General features: G+C 53.6%; 3 protein-coding genes across 3 annotated transcripts; 1 reads left to right on the forward strand and 2 right to left on the reverse strand.

The window, feature by feature from the left end:
* Positions 1–4,890: 4,890 nt before the first annotated feature.
* BU26DRAFT_103046 (uncharacterized protein) lies at positions 4,891–5,475 on the reverse strand. The gene has a single exon (XM_033819301.1). The coding sequence runs from the start codon at positions 5,381–5,383 to the stop codon at positions 5,006–5,008; it is 378 nt and encodes a 125-aa protein (XP_033679479.1). The 5' UTR covers positions 5,384–5,475; the 3' UTR covers positions 4,891–5,005.
* Positions 5,476–7,509, forward strand: BU26DRAFT_103047 (serine protein kinase-like protein Sky1). The gene is made up of 3 exons (XM_033819302.1): positions 5,476–6,535; positions 6,586–6,850; positions 6,901–7,509. Exons 1-3 carry the CDS (start codon positions 5,568–5,570, stop codon positions 7,339–7,341), a joined length of 1,674 nt encoding a protein of 557 aa, XP_033679480.1. The 5' UTR covers positions 5,476–5,567; the 3' UTR covers positions 7,342–7,509.
* A 2,768-nt stretch (positions 7,510–10,277) lies between these two features.
* On the reverse strand, positions 10,278–12,568 carry BU26DRAFT_103087 (uncharacterized protein). Its single transcript, XM_033819303.1, has 5 exons — positions 12,155–12,568; positions 11,681–12,085; positions 11,418–11,629; positions 11,298–11,337; positions 10,278–11,198 (listed from the first exon to the last, which is right to left on the reverse strand). The coding sequence occupies exons 1-5, from the start codon at positions 12,414–12,416 to the stop codon at positions 10,432–10,434; spliced, it is 1,686 nt and encodes a 561-aa protein (XP_033679481.1). The 5' UTR covers positions 12,417–12,568; the 3' UTR covers positions 10,278–10,431.
* Positions 12,569–13,624: the final 1,056 nt, after the last annotated feature.

Raw genomic sequence — 13,624 nt, forward strand, 5'->3', positions numbered from 1 at the left:
AGGGCCCGGGAGGAACAGAAATAAATTTCAAGCTGAAGCAGGAGCCAAAATAGTCTTGCCGGAGTTTTGCCGGGGATCCCTGCAGCCCTACCCAAGGAACGTCTCACCGTGCCGTTTGCCAGTTGCAGGTGGACACCTATATCATGGCAGTTCTGGACCTGCTGTAGACCCAATCTCTCTCCGTGGCCGTATAGCATACCGCCAACATGTTTCAGGGCTTTCAGGTACCATCCCTTCTCCCAACTCCTGTTGCGAAGCTGACCGTGGACCCCAAAGCGCATCAAAGGTGCGCTCGATGCCAGGATAGCCGAAGAGCAGGCGAAGCAGAGAGCCTCTGCCCAAGGGTCGCGTTCACGCTCGGGCTCTGTACCCAGACGATCTACATCACGAAATCTGTCCCCTTCAAAGCGACCCTCGAAGTCGACCGACAATGGCGGCAAGGCAGCGCCGAGCGGAAAGGGGCCCGATCCCTCAGAGTTTGACCCGGAATTTGTCATTGGGGAGGATGAGGAGCAACCCAGCAGGTCAGGGACACCGCGTCCCAAAGAGAAGGCAGGAGCAGCGGAGACGGCTTCAGGCAGTGATAATGGGAAGGAAGAAGCCGCGAAGGCTGCCCACGCAGACGAGAAAGCTCCTTCAGCACCGGAAGTCCCCCCTGAGGTGCAGACCCGTCTACGGAAGCTCGAAAAGCTTGAGCCTAAATATTCTGGTGAGTAGGCGCGCTTCATTGACTGTGACAGTCTAATCGTCAACACAGAGCTCCTTCGCTCATACCGCATCGCTCACGCACGAGTCGGCGCAATCGAAGCATTTGAAGCCTCCCTCCGCGAAAACACGCCCTTGACTACCATCAACGAGCCCGCGCCATTTGTCGAATACCTCGGCCAGTTGAATATTAAAAGTGATATGCTCATGGAAGAGCTGAAGAGAGTCTCGAAGGAGCGGGATGAACTGAACAGAAAGCTAGAAGATGCCGAAAAGAGAGCAAAGGATGCCTCTGAAGAGGCCGAAAAGTTGCGGGCCGCTAACAGCGAGGTCCCGAAAGATGATTCCACAACTCAAACAGAATCGGTCGCGCCGTCTTCGCCTTCCAAAGCATCAAAAGCCACAGAAACCACGGAGGATACCGAAGAGTTCTTCTCATATGACAGCGAGCTACCGAGACTCCAATCTCAACTTAAGGAGAGCGAAGACAAGGTAGAAAAGCTCGAAGAAGACAATAAGACTTTGAAGGATGAGCTATCCGTCGCACAGGAGTCTGCGGAGTCATTCATGAAGAACCTCGAAACAGCGACCAACGACCTGCACACCCTCAAAGATCAACATCAACGCTCGCAGAAAGAGACTGCCGAGCGTCAGAAAGAGCTTGATCTTACGATAGAAGATCTGAAGTCTAAGCTGCTGAGCGCCGAGCAGGATCTCGCAAAACACAAGCACGATCACAACCAGCACGAGAAAACCATTGCCGAAATGAAGGAGAAGCTAGACGCGACGACGAAAGAGCTGGAAGAGCTACATGCTACAAGAGGGGAAGAGTTAGTCGAAAATCATGAGCAGGATACGCTACGCAGTCAGGTGGAGAAGCTCGAGACCGACCTGGCCCAGCTCCGCGGCACACAAGCGAAAAGCGAGAAGCGAAACGAGACCTTGAATGGTCTCGTCAACAACTTGCGCGAACAAATCAAAGACGTGGAATCGAAGCGGGACAGGGCTCTTTCAGACCTGGAGCAAGCGAAGAAGGACCTGGAAGCCACTTCTGCTGCCAAGACAACCCAATCAGAGGCTTCGAATCGAGCCGCAACTCCGCCTGTGAAGGCCGACGAAGCTGCGCCCTCTAAGAAGAAGAACAAAAGGAAGAAGAAGGGTGGTAAAGGAGCAGACGCATCTGCAGCGGAAGGGACGCCGAGCGAGGCCGGCGACGCCAATGGCCTTCTCAGTCCACGTGATGCCGAGTTCTCGCTCTCTCAACTGCAGGAAGCACAGAAGACTGTTTCCCAGCTCAAGTCCGATCTAGAGGCGAAAGTTGCAGCAATTGAGAGACTGGAGGGTGAGGTTACAGAAAAGGGCGCCTCTATTGATGCGCTAAGGAAGAAGCTGAAAGATCAGGAGGACATGGAGGAAGAGATTGAGACCTTGAGGCAGGATTTGCTTGACTTTGGGCAAGAGCATACCGCTGCGAAAGACAAGGTCAAGGAACTACAGGCAGAGAAATCCGCACTGCAAGAGAACCTCTCCAATCTTGAGAAGGAAATTGCGGATTTGCGCACCGGGAAATCCGCTCACGAAAGCTCGGAACAAGAGAAGGAAGCCTTGTCTGCAGAGTTCGAAGAACTCAAAGCGAAGGCCGACTCGTTACAAACTGATCTATCTGTAGCTGAACAGCTCGCCGCGTCACGGTTCAAGGATCTCACCGATATGAGGGAAATACTTCAAAAGGCGCAACCCGAGCTTACGTCCCTCCGCAAAGAGGTGGCCGAGTTGCGGAGCACGAAGGAAGAACTCACAGCGAAGACAGCGGACCTTCGGCGCCTGGAAAGCCGAGAGAAGGACCTCAAATCCGAGATTGCGGCCTATCGATCCCAGGTATCCGACAAGGATGGTGATATCAAGGCGCTGAATGACAAGATCAAGCAAGAGACCACGCAAAGACTTGCTCTAGAAGAGACAAACAGAAAAATCCAGAGAGACCTCCAGAAGTCGGAGAGCGACCGCGATGATGCCGTCGAAGCCCGCGACACGCTGAAGAAGGACCTCGCCAAAACACAAGAGGATCTCAAGACGTCTCGCAACACACTTCGCGATCTGGAGCAGGAGGTTGCGAAGCTCAAGCGTGAAGCTGAGGGCCTGAGGGATGAAATACAGCTCAAGTCTGCTCAATATGCTAGCGCGCAAGACCTTATGAACAGCATGCAGGATCAAACACAAGAGATAGGTACCCAGATGAAAGAGGTTCGCGCCCGAAGCGAAAGTCTGGAAGAGGAGCTAGCAGACGCGCATCGCCTCCTAAGCGAACGCAGCCGCGAAGCAGAGACTATGAGGAGGTTACTGGCGGATGCTCAAGGCAGAGCCGATGCTCGTGTGCGGGAGATGCAAGAACGCCTAGACATTGCGGTGGAGGAGAGGGAACGGGCTGAAGAGCAGGCCAACACTTTCGGGCGACGCCGCGCGCGGGAGCTGGAAGAGCTTAAACAGAAGGTTCGCGATGCCGAGCGTGCCTTTGCGCGAGCCCAGGAGGACAAGGAAGACTTAGCATCTTCGGAGAGGGAGCTGCGGAGGCAGAAGGAGGATCTCGAACGACGAGTGGCGCAAGCCAACGAAGAAGTGGCGGAAGTTCGGGCCGTTATGAGCCAGCTTCGCGACGCCCTCGATGATAGCGAGAGGCAGGCCCGTGATCTAGAGAAGGAGAAGGCTGATTTGCGTCGTGCATTCGATGAGACGCAGACCCGCCTTGAGAGGCTTCAGAAATCGAGCAAGGTTAGTCTTGTTACTCCGTAACTGAGCGACGTGCTGACGTGCAGAAGACGATGTCGGAAGAGCTTCGGACAATGAAGACACAGGCTCCTAACTCCAACGTGCAGTCGTCAAGGTCGTCGCTGGAAACTCCGCGATCACGGCTCGCCTCTCCTACGCCACCATCTCGGGCCCCTTCTGCGCAACCCGGGGAAGCTGCAGGTTCTGGTGGCGTTGACTACGTGTACCTGAAGAACGTGCTGCTGCAGTTCCTTGAACAGAAAGACAAGAAATATCAGCAGCAGCTGATACCGGTTTTGGGGATGCTTCTTCACTTTGACAAGTAAGCATGACAGCGCCCGTCAAAAGTCTGCTGCTAACGCCTTGCAGGAAGGATGAGCAGAAATGGATGGCTGCCGTCTCCGCCAGGTAGTTAGCCGTGCGGCTCTGCTTGTGAGACATGGGCATCTCTATCTGGATCATGGTGCAGCCCTAGCACTCCCGCCCCGATACCCCATGCGCCGCGTTTGTTCTTCTTGATTTTGTATTCGGCAGTATTTTGCATAGCGATCGGAGCCAGGTTCTCTACATGTACATTATTAGCACCGGCAGGACGGTAAAAGGACTGGCTGTAGTCCTATCTGCAAGACTTTAGGCTTCCACGGAGGATGTCTAGCTGCAGTCTCGCAGGAGCGCTCAGTCCAAGGGCGGGAGGGGCTGCAGCTGCACATATTGCTTTGTATTATAGGACACATGGAGACGAGGACTGAGGTATTTATGGCGCCCGCGCGAGCGGGGATCTACAGATTTACACAGCAAGGCGTGTCACCGAGTAGATTAATGGAACGAAGGCGATCCCACTGCCCGGCAAAGGGGGAAGTATGTGTCTTACTGTGTCTGATAGAGTATCTGCAGTGAGATTCAGGTTGAACTCGGTACGACTATCATCCACGTTCCCTGGGTTGACTGGGGAAGATTGCCTGATATCCAAGGGAAAGCGCAATACACTTCTAGTATGCCACGGGCATAGCTTGCGAGCATCTTCAGATAGGGGGTAGCAATAAGACTTTTCTGGATATGCTGCCAGCCGTGAGCTCCTCGGAGGACCTGGTGGGGGGCGAGTGGCCAAATCAAGCGGGCAATTTCATGCACTGATTCAGCGGCACGCAGCAGAAGCAGGCTGCCAGGCGGGCCGTTGTAGAGGTTGTAGGCCTTGCGAGGTTACAGTCGCTGAGGGGGAGTGCATCGCGGGTGGGTTGATATTCGGGGCAGCAGGCGGAAAGCCGGGCTGGCGTCGCTGTTTCATGGGCGCGCGGTTGCATCATCGCTGCTGGCGGCGTGCGTCTTACCGCTCCGACGTCTGCCCCAGCCCGTTATTGAGAACCTGCAACCCGCCCGCCGCCCATGCCCTGGCCGCCGTCCGACTCAACACCAGCACTCGCCCTCCAGCGCGCACCCTCCCTCGCCCGCAATCCTCGCAATCCTCGCGCAAACGCCGTGCCCACGGCCGCCGACACCCGCACCGAGCGCAGCAACGCCCCAGCGCGCCGCCCAATCACAGCCAGGGGCCGGGCGTGCTAGGATAGGCCCGACGAGACGAGCGCCTAAGCCGATCTCCAGCAATTGAGAAATCGCAGCGCAGTGCTACGACGGCCGCTTGCGCTGGCCTTGCCTCTCGCCTCTTCCCTCTTCGACGCCTGCCCTCGCCGACACCCATGAGCCCAGCAGCCCGACGCGTCCCGAGCGCCTGACCGCATCGCAGCACCCCTCGACGCCCTCTCTGAGCCCAGTGCGCTTGCGGCGGGGAAGCCATGATGAATGGCGCCGACACCATCAAAAAGGCCGCCATCAACAAGGCGAAGCAGGTCGCGCAGGCCGCGAACGGGAACGGGGGCAACAAGAAGCGCCAGAAGAAGGACCTGAAGCCCATCATCACCACCAGCCAAAACGAACCCCCCGCCTCTGCCAGCTCCTTTCACTACAAGTGCGTATCCCCCGCGCTGCCCAAACACCCACTCCCCGCCGCGCCACCCTCCACGCCTCGCCCGCAGGATGCACCTTGCTGACTTTGCTCTCCCAGTGTCCAAAACACGTCGTCGCCCCTCGCGCACCACAAAATGTACACAAACCAATTGAGCCACTCGCCATCGTCCTCCTCGTCCTCTGTCGACGAAGCCGAGAACACCGCCGACGAAGAAGACTCCGAAGACTACTGCAAGGGCGGCTACCACCCAGTGCAGGTCGGGGAGGACTACAAAGACGGCAAGTACACGGTGGTGCGCAAGCTGGGGTGGGGCCACTTCTCAACCGTCTGGCTCTCGAGAGACAACACCACCGGCAAGCACGTCGCGCTCAAGGTCGTCCGCTCCGCCGCGCATTACACCGAAACCGCCCTCGACGAGATCAAGCTGCTGAAAAAGGTCGTCGATGCGAACAAGGAGCACCCCGGCCGCAAACATGTCGTCAGTCTGCTCGACTCGTTCAACCACAAGGGCCCCAACGGCGTCCATGTGTGCATGGTGTTTGAGGTGCTGGGAGAGAATCTGCTTGGTTTAATAAAGCGCTGGAATCATCGCGGTATACCCATGCCGCTGGTCAAGCAGATCACGAAACAAGTTCTGCTCGGCCTCGACTACCTCCACCGGGAATGCGGCATCATCCACACCGACCTGAAGCCCGAAAATGTCCTCATCGAGATCGGCGACGTTGAGCAGATTGTCAAAACGTACGTCAAGGACGACCCGAAGAAGGATAACGAACGGAGCAACCCAAACGGCCGGCGGAGACGGAGAACGCTTATCACAGGAAGCCAGCCGCTCCCCAGTCCGCTCAACGCCAGCTTCAACCACTCCGATCTCGCCACTTTTCCCGGTAGCACCCAGAGCCTCAACAAGATCGTAAGCGAGAATACAGGTAAAGAATCCCCCGTCACTGGCTTGAGCCCACCTGCGCAAGACGGTGTTGTAATGAGTGGTGCGCTAGGCACTTCGTCACCGTCTGCCGGCCTGTCTATGGCAGAACGACTTGGCATCAAGCAACCCACGACCAGCGACGATGACGTTCAGAAGCAGCGAGAAAAGACTGCGTAAGTCGCTTCTGGGACGGCTGCATGATCGCCACTGATGTATAATCTAGTGACCTCTTAACCAAAGAAGTTTCCGGTATCAGCCTCGATAAATCCAGCACCACCTCCTCCTCGAAAACAGAAACCTCCGGCGAGAAGATGGTGGAAGACCTCGCCTTCGAAACGATCTCAGTCAAGATCGCGGATCTTGGTAACGCATGCTGGGTCGGCCACCACTTCACCAATGACATCCAGACCAGACAGTACAGGTCTCCTGAAGTTATTCTAGGCAGCAAGTGGGGAGCAAGTACCGATGTCTGGAGTATGGCCGCAATGGTATGCAGCCCTTGTGATTGATGCAAAAGCCGGGATATTAACATTTCCAGGTCTTCGAATTAATAACAGGAGACTACCTCTTCGACCCGCAATCCGGCACCAAGTACGGCAAAGACGACGACCACATCGCGCAAATCATCGAGCTCCTTGGCGCCTTCCCCAAGTCCCTCTGCATGTCCGGAAAATGGTCGCAAGAAATCTTCAACCGCAAAGGCGAGCTGCGGAACATTCACCGGTTACGCCATTGGGCGCTGCCCGACGTCCTCCACGAGAAGTATCATTTCAGCGTGGAGGATAGCAAGCGGATTAGCGGCTTTTTGCTACCCATGTTGGAACTGCTGCCCGTGGATCGCGCGAACGCGGGAGGCATGGCCGGACACGACTTCTTGAAGGAAACGAAAGGCATGGAGAACGTGAATTTGGGTTTTCCGGTGGGGAGCAAGGGAGAGGGGATTGAGGGATGGGCGAGCGAGGTCAAGAAGACGCGATAATAGCTATGGAGCTCGCACCGCGCGATGAGAAACGACGGCATGGCTTATATTTCAAGGGGGAAGAGGGATGGATGGCGTGAAGGAACGTAAAGGTAAAGCATAGCAGGGAATTGGGGTTTGGGGCTTCTGGCGTCGGACTACCACCACGACACACGGCAACTTATCTATTGAGTAGTCACGTCTCTCCTACCTAGCGCTCTCTTCGCTTGGCTTGGCTTGTCGCGCTTGTCAATCCGCACCTCTTGTAGACTGCAAATGAGCTTGGCGTTTCGTGTTGGAATTGGAACAAGATACTCATAACGAGCTGCTAAAGTACCCCCTTCTCCTTGTTTGGTCATGGACGGCTTTTTATGTACTTATGAAGCATTCTCTCTCTCTCTCTTTTACACCAATGCATGGCGTCAGTCACCCTGCGATTTACAACTTCGAGAAAGAGTGGAAGGGAAAGAGTATGGGGATGTTGGCAAACTTGTTTGTGTAACCTCCGGTGTATGTAGAACACATGTTGTCCTGAGCGTGTATCATGAAGCTACTGGTGAGAATAATTTTTTTTCGACGGTGGAAGTATGTTATTCGTTTCAAAGGAATGACTGTGAATGAAGTAGAAGAAAAGGGTTTTCCTCTACCGTTATAACCTTCCCCTTGAAGGTATCACCTACACACTCCATCTATCTCACCGCCTTACACCTCCGCCTCTGCCCTAGGGGCCCTCGTTAACCTAGCATACGAGGAGACATATCCAATTCGATTTATTACTTAAGAAACATGTGCGCTTATACAGCAAATTCCTAACACTTCTAGTCTCTTATGGTTCTCCTCGCAATGCAGACATTCCAAGAGTTCCCCCTTGGTCGCCCGCAAACGCTCTAGCCTCCATTCATTCATTCGACCTTACAAACCTTAGCAAGACGTATCTCAGGTCCTCATGGTAATACTTACAACGCCACCGCAGCCCGATCGACCCTCTAACTGGCACTGACGCCACCGCCCCCTCATAGCTTACATTTCGCCTTCCCCGCCCACCGCCCTCTACCATCCGTCCCCTTATTATACGCCCTCTGCCAATCCGCTAGAAGCCGCATAAGCTCATGGTAATACCTACAAACCCGCCCGCACTTATACACTACGGGCGAGTGTTCTAGATTCAACTAATGTCTCGCAACAGCAAAGTTATTACGATGATAGCGGTTCGGGCTTGGAAGCTGAAGCATCGTTTTGAGTTTTTCCTGGGACAGCCCAGGATTATGGTTCTCGTGCTATATACAGAGGGTACTTCTGAAGCAAATAGACCATCGCATCCGTCGATTACACCGCTGAACCAACCAAGTAGCGCCAGAGTCGACTTATCGGGTTTATTACCGGACACTACGACCATGGAAACTAGACTAGCAGTCCTTCCCGCCGCAAAGCTAGGTAAAACTTGTTGAAGTAGGCAATTGAGGAATACAGCATGTTTGGGGTGAGGTGTATTGTATTGAGTGTATATAGCTCCGAGAAATCGAAGAAATCTCTGTGGCGCTAGTGCCCGATTAGGAAGCTTGGCGATTGTACTCCAACAAAACTTGAGCTTCGCTGCGTCCTTAAGCTGCAATATATCGAGCATTTCCATGGCTATTGGCGGTGGGGTTGAGGAGCGAGTCAGATGCGCCTTGAAGGACTTCTGGAGGCGGTCGTTGAGGTTCCATTCATAGTCCCGATATTGTGGGTTCGGTCCATGGACATCGTACAAGTAGTAATAGTCGAGATGTAATTTAACAATTCCAAAGATGTCTCTCAGTGTATGATTACGATCGAGGGGTACCTCTCCCGCATCCAACCGTATCAAAGATCTTTCATCGCTAGCCCAAGCATCAGCAGCCATCCTCCTGCACTTTTGAGGGTATATGAAGATATGATCGAGCTTGCCACTGTTCGGTAACCACGTTTCGTGACCCATGAAATGCCTGTAGCACAACATCATAGAGTACAATCCTTCCGAGAATTTGGTTTTATCTGGAGGCGATTCCGTCGCTACAAGCTCGAAGCTCTTCCTGCAGTGGGAGCAGATTCCAACGAGACTCGGTTGCGAGGTTTGATGCTCTGGTGCTGCGATAGCTTGGCGAGCGACGACGGCCTGGATATCGGCCGAAGATATGAATTGTGCTTTCCCGCCCCATACTAGATCAATAGGACCGAGACCGAGGTTTCGAAGCAGTTGAAGCGCGGCGTTTGAATTCGTTCCATATCCCTTGACTACCGGAAAGAGAGCTTGGCAGGCTCGATAGTAGAGGTTGTAAATGTCTTTGCCATAGTCAACATCGAAACGTTCGAGCTCCTTGAACAATGAGCAAAAGCCGTAGATCTTGTCCTGACGCTCTGTGCAAGTTATAGTAGTACTAGATAGATCTACTCAAGACTTCCCGCGAGCAAGGTTCGGACCTAGGTACACATTAAATGCCGACCATCAAGCTATCCCACCCGTCACTCTCCCTGCGCCTAGTGAAGGAGGCCGCGCAGGCGCAAGAGGCGGTTGAAAAGGGTTCGCCGGTCGAGCAGCGTCCGCCGGCGGTGCAAGCCACAAAAGTCGGCCAGTCCCGAGGTCGCCGGCACACAGGAGGCTGAGATCTCGGGAGAGAGCTTCACTTTGTGCTCGACGAGGCAACCCAGAAAGCGATAGAGGACCTGGCTGAAGCAAGAGTTTACAGTACTACAAACACACACACTCTATGGCCGCCTTGCGTTGCCAGAGTCTTAACCGTTCCTTCTCTGTACATAAGGTGACTACCCTCCAAAAAGCTCGTCATCGAACTGCACCGTCATGCCAGCATTTTCATTGCTCGTGGAACGGAAGACCTCCTTTTGACGATCAACTCCACTCGCGGATACTCGGTCTACGGCTAACGCATATGCTTGGAAGGACCGTCAGTTTGCGGCTAGCGCAATAGCTGTGATTTACTTCTATCAACGGATTCATTACGAAGAAAGTACGAGACAATGTATCTGCTAACCTCGCCAAGCAAGAATAGAAAGAACGTCAAAAGCTGTTCGCATCTGGAATGCCATGGTTTGCACCGCTCCACGAAAGGGCGTCTCCATCTGGTTCCCCATCTCCTACCACTCGCAAAAAGCGACTGGATGTTGCTGTATGTTCCAGAAGATCGGATCGTTACACTGCGTCCCCTTCCCGCTCCCTTTCCCACTGTCCTCCTGGCAGGAAATTGGTCCATCCGGGCACCATAGTGCCCCCGCATTGGTTCCATCGTTCTTGTACTCGCAGTGCATACCGTAGAGATCTAGAGGAAACGTGCCCCCTGGCCAGGGCGGATTGTCCACCATAGAGGGGTCCTCTGTCGTCGTTACTTGAGAGATGGCCTCAGTGTCGTCCCGGCAAAGGGCAGAAACACCGACATCTGTAGTGAAGAAGAGCCATTTGTTTTCGTTCGTGATTTCATCGATATAGTTCTGCAGAATGATTGACAGGGCTTTTGTTTTTGGCGGCGGTGGCGGCGGCGGCGGCGGCGGTGGTGGTGGTGGTGTTGGAGTGGGCGTCGGAGTGGGCGTTGGCGTTGATGTTGGTGTATCCTCAGGGAAAATCCCCTTCCGCGCATCCTCCAAACGCTTGATGTACCAGTCTGGATAGTCCGAATCGGGCCTGAATGTAAGATCTTCGAGTGTCTGGTTTGGCTCACCCGAAACTGACGCATACATAGAGGTATTGAATTTAGTGTCGCCATTAAAGGTTTCGTCGTTCAGCATCCAGCCGTCGGAAGTGATTAAGAACGTGGCATCTTCAGGAGGTTCGGTGCTCTTGTCATACGCATGGCCGTCTGCAAGCGGAAGAACTGGGTACACACCGACTTGCGACTCGACGTATTTGGCTGAACATGGGAACCGTCAATAGGTATTTGGGTGGGAGGATTTCGAGGTCCGAACGGATAGTTGATTGATACAAGAATCAAAAAGAGGAGGGAACTTACCAAGGGCATATGCGCTCCAGTTGTCATCATTCCTTCTCACCTAGTAATATCTTAGCAAGCCCACCGGCGAACTCAACCCGAGGCTCTCATGCCGAGCTATTCATGATTCCTGATACATACCCAATCGAAGTTGTGGTTGGCGATAGTACGTGCCAAGACCTTGCTGTTCAGCGTTCCATAGGCCGTGACCCATTTGAATACCTCAATGTAGGTCCCATCATCTTTCCTCACGTAACTTTTGATCTTTATAGAGATGTCCTGGACTAGCAGGTTGTCATTCACTTTCAAGGTGACCGTGGCACCGTGTGCCAGTTCGTGGAACAGGATCTTGCCTTGGGAAATGTTCAGTGAGGCCTTGATTTCCACGTTGAGAGAGCGCTTACCTCGGTTGTCCCAATAGCTGTTCAAATTGTACTTCTCTTCAACCGGGCTCGTCTTACCGTATTTAATAACTTCGTCTAGGGACGGGTACGCGAAGAAGCCATTGCAGAACATGATGTTAATGTACGACTTATCAGGATCCTTAACAATCCCTTTATCGCCTTTGGCGTTACAGTTGCCTTTTGCGTCGCGCGAACTGCAAGGACAGCGACCATCCTTACAGAGTGTATCCCATTGGTAGGCGACGGCTCCGCGTTTGCAGATGTCGAAGAGGTTCTGATCCTCAGGCTCGCAGAAAGCGTTAACTCGCCATCCCCAGAGGAAAGCTCGGCCAAATGTGGCCATGTTATCGTAAACGCTGAGGACTTTATAGCCTTTGCCGTCAGTCTGAAAGCCAGGTCCAAAGACTTGATGCTCATCAGCCTGATTCTTGGAGAGAATTACAGTCAATCATGCGCTCCTGGTAGTATACCTACAATCGAAAGCGCCAATGTCTTTGGCCATGTCAACTTCCGTAATCGCTTGGGCCATTTTGATCGCGTCGTCCCACGCATTCGCGATGTCCCACGACATCTTATGGCCCGTTCTCGGATTGATACCGTCGCAGCCGGAGTACGTAATGTCTACCCCTTCGATGGTGTCATTCCCATCTTCACGCTCCCTCGTCAAAAGGGGGAGTGTGCGTGTGGAAACGAGTTGTGGCAGGAGAAGAAACTTGTAGATGAATTTTGATCGCATGATATAAAGATTTCAGGAACGCAGATAAAGGCGGAGCCGTCGTACCTGGAATTTCATAGTTGTGATTCATGTGGCTCTTTATACCGCGGACGAGAAAGGAGACAGAGGAACTGGCCAGATAGCCTGCTGAGGCCAGCCGAACTCCCCCAAATACTGCAGGTAAGATGTCTGATCCCTTGAGAGGCACAGATGTGAAGCTGGGCGCGAATCCACTTTGATCAGCCGAGCAATGGTCTTCACCGTGATGTATGACCGGCATTGGCTCATCCTCGCATTTCTAGGTATAACTTGCTTGTTTTGACTCCTACCACGAAGAAGCAGCGTTCCAGTGTGACCGAGCCACCTTTGCAGCCCCGCATACGAATGCAGGATCCCCGAAGGTTTCCCATTCTTGGGTCTTGAGGTTGGTAATTAAAAGGCTCGTAAGCGTACTCGAAGGAATTTGAATCCTCATGGTGGTAGTGCTGCTGTAGTACATGCCAGGTATCCTCAGCGGATCTCTCTGAACTGCTCCTTCAGTTTGAAGCGTAGATTCTGAAGCACAGGGGAAATCTTCTGTCTGAAACGTCAATACAACATTCTCTTTACTGCAGACTCGTGAACATACAGGTCTCTCCACTGGAATCGTAGGTGTCTGTCGAGTCCGAGGCGTTTGGATTCCCTCCTTACCTACTACTTCCGCATGTAGTGCCTGGAACGAGCATAGGCCCTTTGGTCTCCTCTGGGCTTCGTCACGGGTCTAAGTCTCGCCTCCTTGGGGCGCAGTGCGGTAGGCTGATTCACATCTTTGCCGCTCGCTCGTTGAATAAACCTGTAGGAGCGGTTCCTGGCCACGTTTCCGATATTGCTCCTGTACGGTGGTGGAACTGTTACGCCGTTCGACTAAGGAGTGTCGCTCGTGCTTGTTACGCTGTTCGAAGTTAGTTGCGAAACAACGACAGTGAGTGAGTGGCTGAGCAAAGTGGCGCCTAACGAGTATCACGCCACTACCGCCTGAAATAGACTAGCCGCTCGAGGTCACTAGGCAATCTTCTCCTCGCCATCCTCGCCACACTCAACATCCTTCAGCGCAGGAGTCGAGCCACGTAAACCATTTCTGTATCAGCGCTGCGGCTCCGGTTTGCGGTCTTGCTGCCAGGTCACCATCAAACGTCAACCGGAAGGTGGCCTCACTGGCACTTCGAGACTATCGACTTCAGCGACTACCA

The sequence above is a fragment of the Trematosphaeria pertusa genome, assembly GCF_010094035.1.
Source record: "Trematosphaeria pertusa strain CBS 122368 unplaced genomic scaffold BU26scaffold_15, whole genome shotgun sequence".
Lineage (NCBI taxonomy): Eukaryota > Fungi > Ascomycota > Dothideomycetes > Pleosporales > Trematosphaeriaceae > Trematosphaeria > Trematosphaeria pertusa.